Source organism: Montipora capricornis, chromosome 12 (assembly GCF_036669925.1).
Source record: "Montipora capricornis isolate CH-2021 chromosome 12, ASM3666992v2, whole genome shotgun sequence".
NCBI lineage: Eukaryota > Metazoa > Cnidaria > Anthozoa > Scleractinia > Acroporidae > Montipora > Montipora capricornis.
The window spans coordinates 25887508-25907507 of NC_090894.1; the positions used below are offsets into that span (position 1 = coordinate 25887508).

The following is a 20000-nucleotide window of genomic DNA, read 5'->3' on the forward strand; positions in this document are numbered from 1 at the left end:
TTCAAGAGATCACTTAACAAGCGGATATAATCTGTTGAGGTGACACAGTTTTTTTTTTCAACGCGTTTATTGATGAAAGACTACGATAATGTAACCGTGCTCTGACCACGATACGGTGATATCGCAATTCAAAATGATTTACGAAGGCGGATAAGAAGATCAAACATTAAACAAGAAACGATTATAAATGCAAACGAATTGACTGAAAGTAAACTCCTTAAAACGAAACACAAAATTTTACTTACATTTTTGCGCCGAAACTCGGTAAAAAGAGAAACGCACTTGCTTCGTGCAAGAAGGTTCCAGGTAACCCAAACAACAAAAATAGAAACCAAAATACACCAAAGTTTAGGCGTAACACATTTCAAGCTCAACAAATACAAGGTCCTGTTGGATTATTCCACTTGCTTCGATCCTAGTTATTCCGTATATCGCAAATTCCTCATCATACAGTAATTTATTGTCCTCACAAGATCTGTACTGCATTTTTCACCAGGTACAACCTTCAGCAACAGAGGGAAATTTACGCACTTAAGGAGGTACTGGAAGGAGTGATTTAGAAATGATTCGGCTAATGGAAGCCAGTCTTGGCAATTTAATTAATTTGTGATCATTAGACTATAAAGATTTTAGAACACCCTTCCAACGACAAGGGCCAAAAAAAAAATAACAAACGATATTCAAACCCGAACACAACTCTAATGGGCTTCTATTTTGAGTACAATGATACACGGTTATTTTTTTAAAGGACGGTGCTTACTATTGTTATTGCGCATACGTTCTGCGCATCTCGAGATACTCGAGATTCCTATCGGTGATACTCACTAATTAGTTCTATCCCGTAAATTGCAAATAACCCATCATATTATTCAGTCTCACTTAAATGTCCTTACAGGATCTGTTCTTCATTTTTCAGCAGGTGACCTTCCAAGATTCGAAGGGAAATTCACTATCTGAAGAGGTACTGAAGGGATTTTATGATAAAGATTAGGCTAAAAACGGGTTGTTCGGTTAAAGAGGATCAACACGGCCGAAATTGAAAATTCATCTATCTATACAGACCATATTCATCATAAATGGCGGCTAAGTAATTATTCTTTTGTCTTTATGTTAATCATCTCCACTAGCCTCGTTAGCGCGAACAAAATTCAAAAGAATTTTTGCTCCAAAGTGAGGCTAGTGAGGTTGATTAGCACAAAGACAAAAGAATAATTTCTTGGTCGCCATTTATGAATACGGTCGATTATTCTTGATTTGTCCTTCCCGGGTTTTCACGAAAGCTATTTTCTGGACAAGCCAGTTGAGATTGGAGGCTCTGTCTTGTCACATTAATTTTCTGTGAGTATGGAGTGAAGAGGGAGCTGCTGAGGGTCGGGGTGAATTTCTCATATTCAATTTTTTTGTACGAGAATTATGTATTGCCTCAAAAACAGCCTTTCAAGACACTGATAAGAAGCATACAATAAAACAATCAACAACAAACGAACTTGAAAATATGGTCTAAGGTGGCTCGAGCCAGTTTCATCACTTTAAGAGATATTCTTATTGGAAGGGTTACGACTACAACACTGTATCACTTAGCAGCAATGTTGTGGTACCATATGAAACACCTGAATTATTGCTTAACAAAATGCTCCCACTATTGTGACGGAATAGGTTACCGGACGGCAACCGGAGGAGAACATTTCGCGTGCCAGGACAGTGGTGTCTCACAGATTTTATACAACAACAACATATTTATTTCTTGAATTTCTAAATTATTTACAGGTGGACGGGTCCACAGGTAGCTATTAGGGAGTTTAAGCACGTGACGTTTTTGAGCCGCGGATGGCAACCGGAAAAATTAATAGGGAAAACAGCTCACTTCCGGTTGCCGTCCGCGTCTCAAAAACGCGCGTGCTGAAGCTCCCTGACAACGACAACGTGGCAATGCAATGACAACGTGGGCCTACACATGTGAACCTTCCATTCTATGTTTTTACTCTGAAACCGCTCCTGCCAATGTAGTTTTCTGACGAGGGGCTAACGCTCGGGATTACAGAGACAGACTTACAATTGTGCAAAGTTATTTTGAGGTCACATTTTCGTCGACTTCGCCGTTGTAGATCTTAAAGTCCCTAAAACTTTTAAACCGTGTACTTTTTATGCAATGAATGTTTTTTTTTGCCCTTTAGGGTTAAAGCTATCAGGCAGATGAAACAGAGGAAAATCGGTCACCTGCAAGTAAAACGTCACAATTTTAATGACTGTGATTAATATTAATGTTCCCAACCAATGACAACAAATGTAACAGACAACAATTTGTAGGGTAATGAGGTAGGAGATGAAGCAGTCCGTTAGCAGGTCATGAAAAGGCAGGTTAACTACGTTGCCCGGCAAGGAGAAGTCGTGGTCCTCTCCAAGGGATTACAATCCCCAAGGCCATGACAACATGTTGGCAATGGGACGTTACAATCCTCTCCAGAGGGTTACAATCCCTCACATGAGAAGTCCTTATCCTCTCTGTGGTTGCGCCCCCTGGTTTCTATGGTAACCGTGAGGGTTGTTCAATACACCCAATCTGAGTCTGATGGTGGCGGGTGGGCTCGATCCGATCGATTTGTGTGTACCTGTCGGTCCGAGTCGATCCGACTCGACCCGACGGGGATTCGTCTCTCCAAAAGTCGGTCCGTCTTACGGGAAGTCGGTTTGTGAGAGACTAAAGCTGGTGACACGCGGCACAACATCGTGCAACATTTGTTTCTCAACAAATGTTGCCCGATGTTGCAGCCTTTTGAATGACAATGGTGTGACTTGTTGAATGGCTATGAAGACATTCAACTTTTGTCGAACGAGAATTAAGAATTCTTTCCATTTTTGGCGGCAAATTTGGAAAATGGCGGATGACGAAAGGTTCTTGTCATTGTGTGCTGCAAGCCTTGTTGGCCATATTTAGCCTTCGAAATCAAGTGAACGCGAGACTGGAAAACAATTGGTTAGCGCTATTCAATAAGCAGCAACTTGTTGAACGGAATAGAACTCATCTCTATTTCGTTCAACAACGTGCAACATGTTGAACGCTCTATTTCAACATTCAACACTGCATAACACACTGTTCAAGATTTACTGTTTGCCAAAAAGAAGGAAGTAAGAAATGGGATGTAATTTTCATGGATGGTATCATACTGCTTCCGTACCTGGGGTTGTTTTTCATCGATTCAAATTTGGATAGCATAATCGATTGGATTTTGCTGTTATTGAGTCTTATGGTTCTCAGTAAGTAAAGTAAAACTAGTTACTTAGGAAAGTTAATTGCACTGTTTGTAACCATTGAGCAAATTTTGGCAAAGCATTTGTATTGTAAGAACACTACCTTCACAGTAACTATAGGAATGTCTAGTCCCGCAATTATTGTCACGGTAGTTTGTTGGGTTTATAAGCGGACTGGTGTAGTACAGTGCTCACTTTGCCAGATTAGCGCAATTATTGCTAGACTGATATTAACAGTACTGTACAGTTAATATCAGTCTAGCAATAATTGCGCTAATCTGGCAAAGTGAGCAATGGTTTATTAAAGAATTAAGTATATAAGACTTCACGTCTTGAAATCAATATAGTGCCCATGGGTTTCTAACATTTAACGCTGAACTGTTGAAACCTTTGGGATCATACCAGAGACAACATCCGGAAACAGAAAAGAAAAGCTCTCCACTTTGCTTACGAAAATACTATCACTTTCTGGCCTCTGCCGCTTGAAACTGACAACGTCCTCCCCTTCGCAACATATACGTACCGCTTTACTAGGGAAGTCAACAATGATAACTTAGACAAGTTTTTTCTCACAAACTGGAGAACAAGAAAAAAAACGAAATAGTCCCATGCAGTCGTCGAGAAACATGGCCGTTCATAGGCATCAGAAACTCGTGACCTTGAAGAGTTTAACTCTGGTTCAGAGCTGGGGTTTTTTTGAGTTTGAAAATTTCCTAATTTGGATGTAACGTAGCTCGTGTATTTTCCCGCACGTTCAACTTCGATCTAAGTTTTGACCATATTTGGGCATAAAATTGGTATCCTAAAAGCTTTAGCTTTATTCCAAGGACAAGAGTTGAAAGTTACACGCCTCAAGGTCGTGTGCATCTGTAGGCACACAATAACACCTCTTGGGGCCAGTTGTTTCGAATACTGCGAGTAGTTTCGTTCTTAGGTATAATTCTATTCTCGCACACCCAGCGGACAGAGCCTCTCTAAAACTCGCCAGAGGACGAACAAGATAGGCTCTGCAGAAATCGTGTCAAGTCTTTTAAGTCACCATAACTCAAGTTTCTGGGCTGGTCACATATTTATGACAAGGCGAAGCTCAAAATCGAGTCTTTAGTACGAAAATCAATATGGCTTCTAGGAGTGCGATCGAGAGTTGGCCTGGGTCTGAAACGTCTCCAAGCAACGGCTTGCGCATACTCAATAAGGACTTAACACGATTTCTGCAGTCCTTTCGTTCTCGTCGAGTTAAAAAAAGCTCTGCTGGCAGGGTGGTTCTCGCAGGGCTTTAAAAACAACCGAAGTTCCAGTTATCTTGTCTCTTGCGACTTAACTTTCAGCAAGAAGAATCGGCGTTCCTGAAACGAGTCCACAAAATGGTTCAGGTTCGGTCATTTGCGTGTGCGAACAAAAAGAATCACTGTCGTAAACACGGCGTGGGTCAAACCGACCTGGCTGACACAGAAACTCTCATTGTCCTGTGCATGGTTTCTCTTTGGTCTGACTTGACTTCCGGTGACGGGTCGACTCCAATCGAGTCGATCCGTCGAGATTTTATGCCCTCCCTATTGATGGTTTGTATCTGACATCACGGCGGCCATTTTGGATGGCAAGAACAACAACCTTTCTCCCCGCTGGGAATTAAACTTTATTATTAGACAAATTCTGCGAAAGGAAATTGTATAGGTGGTTTTCACCTGAGGTCACAGTAGCCCTGTTGGTGCACAGAACAATAGAGAATAAAGTCTTTTGGGAATTTGACTCTGTTATTATGCAAAACATTAGCCATAATTTGCTATTGTTTTGTGCACGAACATGGCCGTCTTATCACGTGATTGAAAACCATCTATTGCATTGCCATCCAACATGGCCGCCTTATCACGTGGTTGTAAACCAAGAATGCGTGTTATCTTTGTCACTTGCAACCTGACTTCCGGTGAGACGGATCAACGAATGTAAAAACGGGTCGAGTCGACCCGACTCGCATGGTACAGAAATTATCATGTTCGTGTGCCTGCTTTAAGAACGGGAAAGTTTGTGTTTCGTGCGATCTGACACCACCCGTATTAGCCAAGACGGGTAAACTCGACCCGACTCGGACTTCTTGGATATAGAGGATCCGACTCAGATTGGGTGTATTGGACATGGATGGTTACCGTGCTCGAAAGGCACATGACCCGGGGGGGCTAGTCCCGTGAGTCTATGGGGCAAAGATTAAGGGGGACCTGTGAGGAGCGCTTCATCCCCACCCCTAGTTTATTTCACATGATTGACTAGATCATTATTATACAAAGCACAAAAGGGGATTTAACCCTTGATATTAGAAAGCCAATGTCAATGACATGCCAACACTGCACAAATATTTTCTGGTGAACCGTTAACAACGTAATTAGAGGCTTGACAGGTAAGCCTTCAGCTCCCATACTGAAATGGTCTTAAAGTAACACTTCCTTACGACAACAAGACACTATCTGAGCAAAGGGTGTGAAAAGACCGCAAACTGAACGGAGAAGGGTCTTAGAGCGACTTTCATATGACCTTGAAAAATAAACGTAGAAACAGAATGCAAAACGTTTAATTGGCTTATCGAACAAAAACAAACGAGCGCGAATTTTCATTGGCTTGGCGAACGCGGATGCAAACAACGTCATCTCTCCATGGAACTTTCTGGAAAGCGATCGGCATTTCGCTTTGACGTCATTTGATTTATGCAGTAATGTGATTGGACAATCGAACTGTTTCCTTGGCGGGAATAATGAGAAGCTTTGTTTTGATCTTGCCAAACATTGGTCCGTGAAACAAATTGCGAACACTTTTTCAAGGACATACGAAAGGCGCTCTATCACGCTGAAATCGGAAAACTCTTATAAGGTGTGAAAAGAAGTGCACAGAGGCAAAGCAAGGGGAATGTCTAATCAGGCCTGGGAGCCGAAGGTAAACCACAAATAGTTTACAACTAACTAATTGCCCATAACATGACCTGGGATGCAATATGTCAAAAACGAGTGCGACTGTTGCACTGGGGATGAAAGGAGGTCGGGAAGGGGGAGAATTTCAGTGTAGATGCTTCTGAGCTGAAGTGTTTTAAGGACCGAACTGGAATAACACAGTAGCAAATGTTAGGGACTTTTGCCTACCAGTCGTTAAACACGTAGCGCATAGAATGTGATTTGATAATTTGGTGCATGGCGTGACGTTCACGTGAGTGAAGGTCGCTCTGTAACAGATAACGGACACTAGGCTTGGTCCAATAGACAACTTCGACGATACGGCGGCCGTTTTGAATGATATTGATAGCTATTATAGAATACCCAGAGAGCAAATACATATTAATTGTGCTCCCCTGATCATCTCATAATATACTTTCTTTTAACAATAGGAATCAAAATGGCCGCCATATCTTCGAAGTCGTCTATTGCATATCCCTTGCAGAGGTCATGATTGTCACCTTGACTTTAATTTATTTATAAATAAGGTTTATAAACTGACTTAAACGATAATTGGCCGAAGCGGAAAATACCATTATACTGTTTGTTTGTCCACCCAAATTTTGCATAAGCATTTTTTTTGCTTTCCCTCGGGACCTTTGTAATTATGGTATTTTCCGCTTCGGCCAATTGTGGTAACATAAATAAAGCATATGTTTGTAGAATTAGCCATTCCGGCAAGATTTCCGCACAGGTCCCTACGACATTTTTGTTTTATGAAAACAATAGCGATGAAGACGTCGTTTGGGACTGCGGCGCTTCTTATATATTTTTTGGCTGAAGTCCCAGGCACTGAAACGGCTCCAACATCCGTTCGATTTTGTTAAACAGCGATGTTAAAGACCATTCGTTGGGGGGCCCCCCCCCCCCCCCCCTCCTTCTCCCCATTTCAACCGTGTTGAAACATGTTGAATCGAAGTTGAATGGATATTGAATAAGTTTAAAAGCGTCTAAACGTTGCGTCAACAACCATTCAACATTCTATTGCTATCGCGAATGTTGAATAAAGATAAAGCCATTTGCCTTCCTCTTTCAACATTGTTGGGTATGCGCGTGCGCACTAGTCCGTCTCTCAATGAAGTATCCATGTCCGTATCCATAGCAACAACCGCGGCTGCAGCCTGGGACTGAATACTAGGCCTCTGGTGAAGCTTTGTTGAATTATATGTTGATGACGTGTTGAAACCGATTGACCGTCCCAGCAGTCAACATCGCTCAATAAAATCGTACGGATTGTTGAAGCAAATGTTGAAGTCCTTTCCCCGGGTGTTAAGTCATATTGATTTTAAAAAACCGGTCGATTTTGCGACTGAAATAGGCATTCTTCGTTGCTAAAGTAAGAGAAAAAATTGGAGTTTTAAGTCAACTTTGTAGGGATCAGACTCCCAAACAAACAAACAAAATAAAGGTAATCAAAAATAATATGCCTACCTCCTCTTTTTTCCCGTAGACTTGCCATTCTTTCTGATTCCGAATTCACGGAAGCACCGCAAAGTGCCTGTTTTCTTTCTTTCCTGTATTAAGCACGGCCATTTCAGGGTCACGAACGGTGCATACAGTGGGGTTTTGCGTTTTATCGCACATTGTAGAGATCAGCAATATACCCAATGGTGTCTCCAAATGACTCTCTTTTGTATTGCCAACGCCACAACCACTCCTATAGGTAGCTTTCAAACAGATCATTGGTTTTCCTTACAATCCGGCAAACCAATCAAAACTCGAAGTAATTATACGTAGCCGACACAAAGCGCGGGAAAATGTGCACGCGCGAGCCACGATTGGTTTTGGTTTCACTTCTGATTGGTTGAAAAAGTGGCGCGATGACTTTGAACCAATCACTGAGTGACGTAATGCAAAAGCAATGCAATTCGCTCATTACTTTCGACACTCAATTGAAAACCGCTCTATGACGGTCGATTTGATTTAATTTGACTTGATTCCTGTACAATGTCCCCAGTTAGTGCCTCAGCAGCGCTAAATACACTTGACACTTAAATGAAGTTAAAAGAAACAAACAGAAGGCGTCTCAAGTCATGAAAGTTGATTCCGTTTTTCTTGTTTGATTACTCTGCAAACCTACGGCCAGCTTTCCACACACAAAAAAAACGAATCGTAGTTTCTGTAACCCTTAGTTTACGGTCAACTTGTACTACAATACAGTACTCCCAACTTGTACTACAATAATCATTTTGTTTCAAAGTCAATAGGCTACACGGAAATGACCTTCCCTGGTGTAACTTTACTTAAAGTGCTATGTATTCCAATATTTCGGTACCATCTGAACGCAGTAACCCTAGCAATGGAAAAGTCCCACAAGAGGACAGAGGAAAAAAAAAACCTGTTCGTTTTCTTTGCCGCGAAATGGTACCTCAAAATTTTCACATCCTACTTCTTTCTGACCTAGTCCGGAGATCGCGTTTCCTATAGCCCATTTTCCAATTCTCACGGCTGGACTGGATCTAGCATGAAATGGAGGCTAATGCGGGCAAATATTTTCACACACAAATTAAGGTGCGCTCTTAAGTGTTGCAGGGCTTTCCCGTTCTGGCACGGTAACTTTTCCCGTCACAAAAATGACCGAATCTATTTTGACAATAATTGGTCTTTGATATGGTACCATAACATTGCTGTTCAGTGTTGTAGTGTCGATCTTGTAATAAGAACCTTTTTGAACGTTTCAAGTGTTGAAACTGGTTTGAGCCACCTTAATTTTCCCGCATTAGCCTCTATTTCATGCTAGATCCAGTCCAACCGTGAGAATTCGAAAATGGTCTCCAACCGTGGTCACAATTTTTCTTTTCACCCAAGATTTTCATGTCACATTCTGAACAGTCACTTCTGTTGAAATGAAAGTGCTACACGGCTAACGTTTGAAAAAAAAACATGTATCCCTTCTTTGAAGCTTATACTGACGAACAAATGAACTCAAACAGGAGCCCAAGTCCAGGAACGTACAATTTCATTGTATTTGTGGAAGAGCGTTTTTACAGACCGAGTTATTTTTAGATTGATTCTCCCGGGAAAGAAGCCTTTTCTAGCTAACCACAAGTCTTGCTTGAAAAATTATTTCCCATGCGATCGAGACTGGTCACTCGTGAAAGCCAAATCTAATTTAAGAACTGGTCTAAAAATAGCTCGATTTGTGAAAATGCCTTTTAATACACAGATAAAATGTTGGAGATGCAGGCTCCTGGTTATGGGCTCCTTAGGGCCGATTTACACGGTACGACTTTGTCGCATGCGACAACGGCTTACGACAGGCCCACGGCATGAATCACGATTGTCGTAGCTTTTTAAAACATGTTTTAAAACGCTGCGACAATCGTAAGTCATGTCGTAGGCCTGTCTTGAGCTTGTCGCATGCGACAAAATCGTATCGTGTAAATCGGCCCTTACTCTACCAATAGACCAAATCGGCTAACTCAATGTTGTACCCAAATCAAACCATTTGGAAATAAAACGTTTGCTCCAGATATTTCCATATCATTTAAATGTAAATGCTACATTATCATGCAAATACAGTAAACAAAGAATCTTAGTCCCGGGAGATTTGAATTGGGTACGACACAAGTACACAAGGTCTATGGGAGACATCAAATCAACTCAAATCAACTCAAATCAAATCCTGGTTCTTGATGACTGTCTGACGTCAAGCAATATCTTCATTTGCAGCTCAAATTTTGCCCGTCCCGTCCCGACCTAGCGGCTCAACGAGCCCGCGATAGTCACAACCAAGATGGCGGACATGGCGTTAAAAATGTTCCAGAGAGCAGCGACTTCCATTGCTCAATTTTGTTCGAGTCCTTGATCGAATCAGACTGATGAAGCCTTCTGAAGTAAAAGAGGACATGGAAGCACGCAGTCTCCGCCTTGGCTTGGGATTTGTCGCAGTTCACGTCGGTAAAGTTTTCAAAACCAAGACAGGAGTTTTTACGCTAGCGCTAGTATTTTAGTAAAACAATTTGACCAACAGACTTTGTAAATTTACAGACTGCAGACAAGTGCTAAAAACAACCCACCTAATCCTAGCCTTACGCTCAACTAGGCCTGAAATTATACATGGTTCGATTTGGGAAGAAAAACACAGATGATATGAACACATAACACATTTTCTTTTTTCGAATTCAGGAGCTGGATTTCATTCCATCTCAAATGAATCTGAATACAAGGAAGCCTGCAAAACTGCCTGTTTAACGGTACATATCAGAGTAGTCATCCTATAGGTGACTTAGTAGACCTTATTCATAAATGGCAGTCTCGTTTATAATTCTTTTGTCCACGTGCAAATTAGCCTACCAAGCCTCATTTTAAAGCAAGAATTCTTTTCAATTCACTGTATGGTATCGAGGCTTGGTAGGTTAATTTGCACTTTGACAAAAGAATTATAAATTGACCGCCATTATGAGTAAGGTCTATATTCTTTCCGGATAGGGGTCAGAGATAAGAATTTTATTGAAGGAAAATCCTTCTTTAAAATGTGGTTCCCTGATTGCCAAAACTTCGAAATGGTATAACTATGGTGGGTGTAAAACACAGGTCACATTCCACAGGTCAAGACTAGTGGCTCCACTGATGAACAACTAAGCCAAAATACAAAAGTCTCCCCAAGACAACATTTTTGTAGTCAATTGCTTAAGGCTAGGAAACACTTTTGGTGTTGTTTATATGTATTTTATCTGTAGCACAGTGACATTTACTGTGACCTGTGTTTTAGACTCGCCGAAAGAACTATTCCTGTCATCACCTGACGGAATTGGAGTAGTGCCCACCCCTGCCGTAATTTACGGTAAAGGTAATGAAGTAGGAGCCTTTTGGGCTGACTTTGACTTTCAGTCGGTCTCTTGTCTCTTGTCATAACTCATTTCTATATCTACATCTACATCTACAAGCTCCAGCACTCGGCAAAGTCCTTTTGACTTATGGCTGTTTCTGCTTAGGTGGCCTCATACACCACAAGCCTTCACACATGTGGGCTGAGTTTCTGTTCTGTTGATCTGTGAATCAGTACTATCCAGACCATGCGATACAACAAGTTGCTTACCTACATACCCTTAAATACCCAATTCTCCATTACCCTATCCAGGGCTTCTATTTGCCATGCTACAAGCCAATAATTTTTTTTCTTAACATTTGAAAGCTTTACTCTAGCCAACTTCATATCTATGACAAAATGCTAAGCTGAGAATTACAATGATACTGGTGTGGCGCCAGTTGTTCGAAGGGTGGATAGTGCAGCTATCCACTGGATAACTCAATATTATTGGTTTTACTAGTATTTGTCCGTTGGATAGTGATTATCAACCGAGGCCTGATGCCTGATTTTGTTAAGCAACACAAGTGTTCTGTTAAGCATTTGCAATATATTTCCAACAAGATTAGGGTAAATTCACTAGCTGTTTATCTTTATTTGAGGAGCAGCGATGGGAGGGCAATTTGTGACATCTGTATTCCTGCAACTAAGTGATGCTGACTTTGGGGAGAAGAGGCAGGGAACACTTCATGGCAACGCCTACTGAAATTGACATGCATTTAATTACCATGCATCTCATGACATAATTATCTAATTCAACCACTGCTCAATGACATTTCAGGCAATGAAGGCTTTGAAAAGTGGACTGTCAGCAAGAGAAGTTATTTCTGTCGCAATAACAACCTTAGAGGTATTTGTTGAATTTTGTGAGACAGTATGATTGTGGGAAGCAGGATCAGCATTGAGAGCAGCCCAGGGTTGTCGCAATGACAAGAGCTCTCTCCAGTGTGTCTTACAATCTTGGACAAAACTCATTGGGAAAATGTGACACACCACTATAGAATGCTCATTCCAAAATTTGTCTGTGTGATGAGAGATTTAATCACCTTACCCCTCCCCCTCATCCAATATTGGTTTAGAAACAGCCAAGGCTTGCAGAGGAATTATTAAACCATGAAACACCGAAACAGCTATATTCTAGAGCTACCTTTTTTTCTCGAACATTGACACTTACAAGATAACAAATTTAGCAGACGTTGGTCTTGTTAAGAATTTTGTGGCATCTGCAAAGAGGGTAGGCGTGGTCTCCAGTCGTGGGTGGCTCAGTGCTTAATCTGGATACAAATTTAAGTCTTGTTTCGGTGTTTTGGTATTTCGTTTTGCTGAATCATGGTTTAGTAATACCCGGTTTGCACTGTATTTTGCACCATATTATCAACATTCATATTAGGGAGGGGGGGGGGGGGTGGGGCCCAATAAACCTTTTTTGTGAGTGGGAATTTGTCACAAAAGTTTTGTCCAAGATTGTACGTTTAATTCCACAATTTGCTTTCTTATGTGGTTAAAGTTTGTGAGTTGGAGGTACAGCCACAGTGGCTGTTCCAGCAAAGGTCTCACTGCCAGCCTGTTTGTTGCAATAAATAGTTATTATCATTGTTATTGTTAGCATAATAATGATAATAATATTGTTAGCATTAGCATCATTGTTATTGTCATTTTTAGTATTAACTAGTGTTTTTATGATTACTATTTTGACTATAATTATTGTTATTAATAATAATAATATTATTACCGGTATTTATATTTAAATTTTAGGACCTTCCTTGTACTAATGCAGGTGTGGGCTCTAACTTAACGAGATCCGGGACTGTGGAGTGTGATGCAAGCATAATGGATGGCCACTCTTCTGGGTTTGGAGCAGTTGGTGCTCTAAAAGGTCAAAAATGAACTGAAATGAACGGTGCATCTTTTGTACACATAAGTGGACTCATTTATACGTTACTTAGGTTAATTTGTAAACTCTGTACTGTAAAAATTTAACATAAAATCTTTGTTAGTCTATGTAGTGATCATCTTGAAAGCATCTGGGCTTACAGTCATTATACATGTGCATTTCCTTTTCTTGTCTTTTCTATATAATTCCTCTTTTCCCTGTCTTTATCATCAATTCCAGTTTCTGTCAATTAACGTTCTATGCTCAACTTGTAAATGGTAACAATACAAAAGAAAGAACCTTGAATCCTGTGAATTTAACCGTGCAAGACAAGAAGAGTCATGTTGTGTATCGTACATGTAGCTACAACTTTTTGCATTTATTTGTTTCAATTCATAGGCATAAGAAATCCAATTCAAGTAGCTTGCAGACTGATGAATGAAGAAATTCAAGGGCCATCAATGTTGGGTCTCATCCCACCAAGGTGTGCATATACCGTTAATATAAGGCCCTTCAAGGCGCAAAGCTAGCATGCAAGACAACATCAAAATCTGGGTTCAACCATCTTGAATGAAACTTGACAGTGAAATGTGAAACTCTAACTTAACCCATTCATCCCCTAAGGGGGTCCCCATTGACAAGTAAAATCATCTGGTGTTAGACAGCGTTTGTTATGTATGCCAAACATGAATTTAAAAATCTGAAAGCCGGAAACTTCCATGGTGCATGTTAATTTAGTTATGTACAAACGCATTGCATTCTTCAACTAGTTCAAGTATTTGACATCATTTTCTCCTTGATCCAACTCTCTCAAGATTTTAAAGTTAGTAATTATGGCAGACCATTAAGTAGGAAAATTCCAGTTAAACTAAACAAGTGTCTCTTTGAAATCAGGGCCTAGAACTTTGGTCACTTATTCAGGGAGTTAAGTTAACGTAGTTTTGAAATCCAAAGAAAAAAAATTGATTTTTTGATCCTAGTACCACTTTAAGGGCCTCAATTTAATAAATACAGCATGAGCTGTGAACTGTGTGGGTATTATTTTACAGTGATAAGCTGTAGGCAGGCCATTGTAAGTACAATACCTGTGCTACCAGTATCTCATAGGATTCTCCAATATCTAACAAACAACAACAAAATGTTAAGAATAAAGCATTAGACAGGTAGGCAGGCAAGCAAGCAAGCAGTTTTTAAATTGTAAAAAGCCATTTTCGTAATATTGTTCAGATAGAGGATACTAATTGGGGTAACGTTTGACCTTTTGTTTAGAGGGTAATATGACCAGAATACTGTACTTAATGTTTCTGTGGGCAGTTAGATTCATGAATGATAATTTGTATAATTCATTAGCAAGGCTGTGCTCTAAGGAAAATTTCGGGGAGCCCTGTGGGCTCCCAAACATTTCAGCTGGGGTTCCCAGCCCTCTAAGTTGGTTGCCTGAATTAATTAATTAATTGTATGAGATCAACAAGGCAGCAAGATCTTCATCCATCTCTCTCTCTCTCTCTCTCTCTCTCTCTCTCTCTCTCTCTCTCTCTCTCTCTCTCTCTCCATCTCCTGCCGTCACGTGCAAAGTCTAGGATTATATGTTACATGTGAAATCATGTGGAACGGTCTTTGAACCGATTGTTTCATAAGAAGAAAAAGCATTTTCTGAGAGGTTTCGTAAACTGTAACCACCAGCATATTAAAATTTACAATAATACAATAATACAATAATACAATAAGCCAGAGCGCCCGGCCAGGGAACCGGGTAATTTTTCTCACTCGCCCGAAGCCAGTAATAATAACCCTTCAACCGACCAGACACCACACCTAAACAACCATAATAATAATAATATTAATATTAATATTATTATTTTTCTCACTCGCCCGAAGCCAATAATAATAACCCTTCAACCGACTAGACACCACACCTAAACAACAATAATAATAAAAATAATAATAATAATAATAATAATATAAATAAATAATAATAATAATAATAATAATAATAATATATTATTATTATTATTATGGTTGTTTAGATGTGGTGTCTGGTTGGTTGAAGGGTTTTTTGAAAGATCATTCCGGATGTGTTGTGATTTATTTGAGGCATATGATAGTTACAAAGGCTTGTTAATTAAAGATAAAATGTTAATTTTAGTTTTATTATTGATTTTATCTTTTAGCTTTCTTGCAGGTGAAGGAGCTTTAAATTGGGCATTGAAACATGGTTTCAGTGGTTGTCTTGATAAAGATTTAATTACAGGCAAGAGTTTTCAACTGCTGATAAATAATGTGGAGGAACAAGTTTGGGTTTCAGGGCATGGTATTGTTTTAGTGTGAAGGTGGGAAAACACTGTAAAAGCAAGTTGTGAGGATGCGTTTACCTTTTGATCACTCGTGTTTAATACAAGTTAGAGGTGGTTTTTATCTGCTCATCAGTACTCTGAGTCTTTCTTAGTAGAGCTTTTCTCACTATTTCAATGTACTTTCCCTAATTAACAATAACAGTCTCTATTACTCTATTACCTGTAATCCTTAGGCACAAGAACATGCTTGATGTAGAACTATCATAGCTCTTAAGGTCCTTTAAGAGGCGGACTGCAGTCAAAGGCAACCCAAAGGCTCCATTTCAATAGCTTACAGCCGGGATGGTTAATTGTCACTCCAATCCTGTTAAATTTACGACTTGACCCCAGTAACACTGGTACTCATTGTAATGGAAGGCTTATCGAAATCATTGTTATTGCCAAATAGTTGTGCATATTAAAGCGTCCTCTATAATTATGCTGTAACTTCTTTTGCTTTCCTATGCAATCTCTAATTTCCAAGGAGAGTTTTATTGACCCTACAAGATGTTGTGTTATGATGGAACCAAACACTTATTACCACAATAATTTTTTTTCCTTCTGTGCAAGAAAGGAGTTTCCAAACTTGGAAGAAGTGCAGGGAAAGGCTGCAGGTGTCAATAAATTCTGATGATTTCCATAGACCCTGTCAACTTGACAATCTCTGTAATATATCAAATGTAAGTTGAAAATGATTTGTATCATTTCTTTAGTTAGTCTCTGACAAGCTTTAAGTTATGGACCGAGTGTTTTTCTGTCGATTTATGGAGCAAGCGTGAAGCATGCAGGCCATAAATCGATGGAAAAAGACGACGATTTGTAACTTTAAGTACTGACCGAGAAAATGAGGTAAGTAAGATATTTATTATATCTCTGAGGTAATCAGGCATGCAGGAAAGGGAACCAGTTCAAGTTAAGCGGAAGTTTCAACTGCTACAAAGATTGCCGCATCAAAAAAAAAAAAAGAATAAATTTCCTTGGCTTTTTGAAATAAGTTGCTTGCAAGATTCAAACGGTCTTACAAGTTTATGTAACATAAATGACATTAAGAAACTTGCTAGAGAATGTTTTATCAAAATTCCAAATTTAGTGGGCCACACCGTAGATTTTACCGAGAACAGCAAGGCTATTGAACAATGTGTTGTCTCTATGGGGACACAGGAGAGAGGCCTAAGATGCAGGGGGCGTTTTCCATTTACCAAGAAATGTAAATGGAACACACGTTTTTGGTTCGTTCCACTTGAAAATTTCCGGAATAAACGGAAATTCTGAAAAGGAAGTCCTGGGGTGCTTACCATTTAGCCAAATAATCCGGAAATTTCGGTTTGAGGTCAAATGGAAAGGCAATTTTCCGGAAAATCTTTTCGGAAATTGTGGACAACCTCCAGAGGTAGTCCTCTTTTTCCGTTCGAAATGGAATTCGCGAAATGCCCTTACCATTTGCGAGAACCTTCCATTTCCAGGCCCTTTCTCACAAGATCAAGTAAACTATGCGGGATGGAATGCTGTGTAGTAAATGGTAAGCGCCATTCTCATCCGGTTGGTCATTAAATTCAGAAAATCGCTTACCTTTATGCAACGATCATTCTATCCGGATTATTTGGCTAAATGGTAAGCACCCCTGTTTTCCCGTTGGAAACTTTCCGATGGAAATTTGTGTTCCATTTACAACTTTTGAAAAGTCTTACCACTTCCAGGCTATTTACAGCCACATTTTTAAAATTTGGCGCGTAAAATCGCAATCACTAGGCGGCGAATGGACCTGAGTTAAATGGAACACGTTTTTCACCTGATGGAAATTTTTTGTAAATGGAAAATGCTCCCTAGGGTGCCTTGTTGTCACCCACTCCCACAGACAATAGACCAGACTAAATTGCATTGATCATGATGATGATGACAATAGTAATACTAATAACAGTAATAATTAATAATTAACAATTATTGGACGAGGTTGAGCAAAATATCGTGATTTGTCAATGGCGAGCAGATCAATTATTAGCCAAAGGCGAAGACTGAGGCAAATAATTGATCTGCAAGACACTGACAAATCAGAATATTTTGCCATAACCGAGTTCAATAAAAACTATTATTATTTTAGCATTCAATGACTGAGTTTTGGAATGAGTTGTATGGTGCAATTGAACGGCATGACTATTCTGGGGGTGGGGGGTAGGGGGGTAAGAAGTAGGGGGTGGGGGTAGAGGTGAAGGGTACAATAGCTGAAACAACCCAAACTTTTACAAAAATGCTAACCTTAGGCCTAAACACTATGCTTTAGATAATGACTAGGGCTTTAGATAATGACTAGGCCTAAGGTTAGGATTTTTGTAAAGGTTTGGGTTTCAGCTATAGTACCCTTCACCCCCTACCTCTCACCCCGTATCCTCCACCCATGGAATAGTCATGCTGCAATTGAATATTTTGATTTTATGTTGGGAATAAATCAGCGTTGCCATAAGTACAGTTGTGGAACTTAATTTAGCAATTCTGCAGATTTCATGATTTTCTCCGGAAAAAATGATCATTAGAATCTGTGATTAATCCTTTAGGAAAGTGAGACCCTGGACACAGTGGGAGCTCTGTGTATGGACACAAGAGGAAATCTTTGTGCTGGGGTGTCTAGTGGTGGTGTGTTGTATAAGACACCTGGTCGTATAGGACAGGTAAGTTCACTCCAAAAGTAATAGATAAAATCAAGTCCTGGTTTAGACTAGTTTTATAATTTTGGCCAGTAATGCCAGAAATAGTTCATCTGATTAATTAAGAGAAATAATTCATCTGATTAATTAAGAGCTGTTTGAGGCTAAGGATGGACCATTAAATTCCTAAGGAAAGGATACAGTAAATTCAAGGACCTTTTTTAAGACAAAATGTATTTCCAGCAAGGTTTCAACATGTAGGTCTTTTTTTATTAGCATGACCCAGTCTGTTTTCCCTTTGCTTTGGTTTTATCATTGGGTCTGATTGGTTGAAAAAGTAGCATGAGTTCCACTTACAATACTACTACCTGTACTACCATCACTACCACTACTACTAATGGGGCAGGGATGGCATAGTGGTGATTGCCCGGGTTTGATTCCAAGCTCATGGCCATATGTGGCTTAAGTTTGTTGTTGGTTCTTAACTCTGCTCCGAGAGAGGCTCTCTGGTTTTCCCCTTTACTCAAAACCAACATTTCTAAATTCAAATTCAGTTGGATGCAGGACTGCTTTGAAAGCCGCATTCAAGTAAGTAGAGCTTCCTGGGTAAATAGCAGTTATTATTACTGGTATTATTATTATTATTATTATATTATTATTATTTTTATGAGTTTTTTTTAATATGAAACTGTGATGGAGCATAATAACTGGACCCAATCCTAATGTTCCTAGTGTTAGGATGTGTCTATTTGATGGATAAAGCCTTTGATTTGGCTGTTGCCCGGGATCTTTTGGATGTATTATTGTTATAAGTATTATTATTATTACCACCACCACCACCACTACCGCTTCCGTTATCATTACCACTGTCACTGCCACTGCCACAACTTCAACTGCCACTGCCACTTCCACTGCCATTTTCAGTGCCACTACCACTACCACTACCAGTACTACTGCCACTGTCACTGCTGTTACCACTGCCACTACCACTTTTACTGCCACTGCCATTACCACTACCACTACCTCTGTCACTGCCACTGCCACTACCATTACTGCTGCCACTGCTGCTGCCATTACCAGTGCCACTACCACTACCACTACTACTGCCATCACCATTGCCACTGCCACTTCCACTGCCACTGCCACTGCCACTGCCACTGCCATTACCAGTGCCACTACCACTACCACTACCACTACCACTACCACTACCACTACTACTGCCACTTCTGCTGCCATTACCACTGCCATTACCACTGCCACTACCACTACTACTGCCACTGCCACTACCACTACCACTACCACTACCACTACCACTACCACCGTGACTACTACTGCCACTTCACTGCCACTGCCACTGCCACTACCACTACCACTACCACCACGGCTAGTACTACTAGTGTTGCTATTACTACTACCGTGCATACGAAACCCACGCCCGCAGTGCGCACGGCAGTCAAAACTGTGCTATCCTGTCAATCCTTTGCCCTTTCACTGGAAACGGTGCAGTTCTGTGCGTACAAGACTTTATTGGCGATCTACCTTGTCGAAAGGAGGCAATCAAAGTCTTTTGCACAAGTAAATACATTATCAATACAGTTTTGACGTCTTCTTACACTTTATTCCAAAATACTAGATTGAATTCATCTTAAATTAGTTAGAAAAAGCTCAAATAACAGCCAAAGCACAACAGCTGATGTTCAAATCGCTGCTTGCTGGCAACCCAGTTTTGGGGCCAAAGTTTGGTGACAAAAAAGTTGCTACAAAATCTTTTCATTGGTTTTCTGGCCCTTTAATTGCAAACAATTGATGTGACGTCTGAAAGCACAGTTTTTCCCGCTGGCAGAATTCTGATTGGTCAATTTAAATTTCAGTAACTCTCGTCGAATGCAAAGTAAGGATAATAATAATAATAACACTAATAGTAATAATAATAATAATAATAATAATAATAATAATAATAATAGTCTCAATCATATCTAGCTGAGTACATGTGCTCTGCTCTTCCCAATATTATTGTACAGCAAGTCAAATCACCATTGGTGGCAGGCGAATGCTCTTACCACTGTGTCTACCCTGCTCTCTGTCGAGTTCCTCAGTACTTGTGGCTCATATTCTCATGCG

The 20000-nt window shown here is 40.1% G+C and overlaps 1 protein-coding gene and 1 long non-coding RNA gene across 2 annotated transcripts in view; one reads left to right on the forward strand and one right to left on the reverse strand.

The window, feature by feature from the left end:
- LOC138027207 (uncharacterized) overlaps nucleotides 1-4872 on the reverse strand; it is a 107779-nt gene extending 102907 nt beyond the window's left edge. The window contains exon 1 of the long non-coding RNA XR_011127425.1: nucleotides 4743-4872. This is a non-coding gene — a long non-coding RNA (uncharacterized lncRNA). The remainder of the gene's footprint in view (nucleotides 1-4742) is intronic.
- Nucleotides 4873-9956: 5084 nt separating this feature from the next.
- LOC138026568 (threonine aspartase 1-like) overlaps nucleotides 9957-20000 on the forward strand; it is an 18054-nt gene continuing 8010 nt past the window's right edge. Inside the window, exons 1-8 of the mRNA XM_068873964.1 lie at nucleotides 9957-10124; nucleotides 10353-10420; nucleotides 11816-11884; nucleotides 12790-12910; nucleotides 13307-13391; nucleotides 15079-15158; nucleotides 15811-15920; nucleotides 17790-17903. Of these exons, the coding sequence (XP_068730065.1) occupies nucleotides 10046-10124; nucleotides 10353-10420; nucleotides 11816-11884; nucleotides 12790-12910; nucleotides 13307-13391; nucleotides 15079-15158; nucleotides 15811-15920; nucleotides 17790-17903 (726 nt within the window). The 5' untranslated portion in view covers nucleotides 9957-10045. The remainder of the gene's footprint in view (nucleotides 10125-10352; nucleotides 10421-11815; nucleotides 11885-12789; nucleotides 12911-13306; nucleotides 13392-15078; nucleotides 15159-15810; nucleotides 15921-17789; nucleotides 17904-20000) is intronic.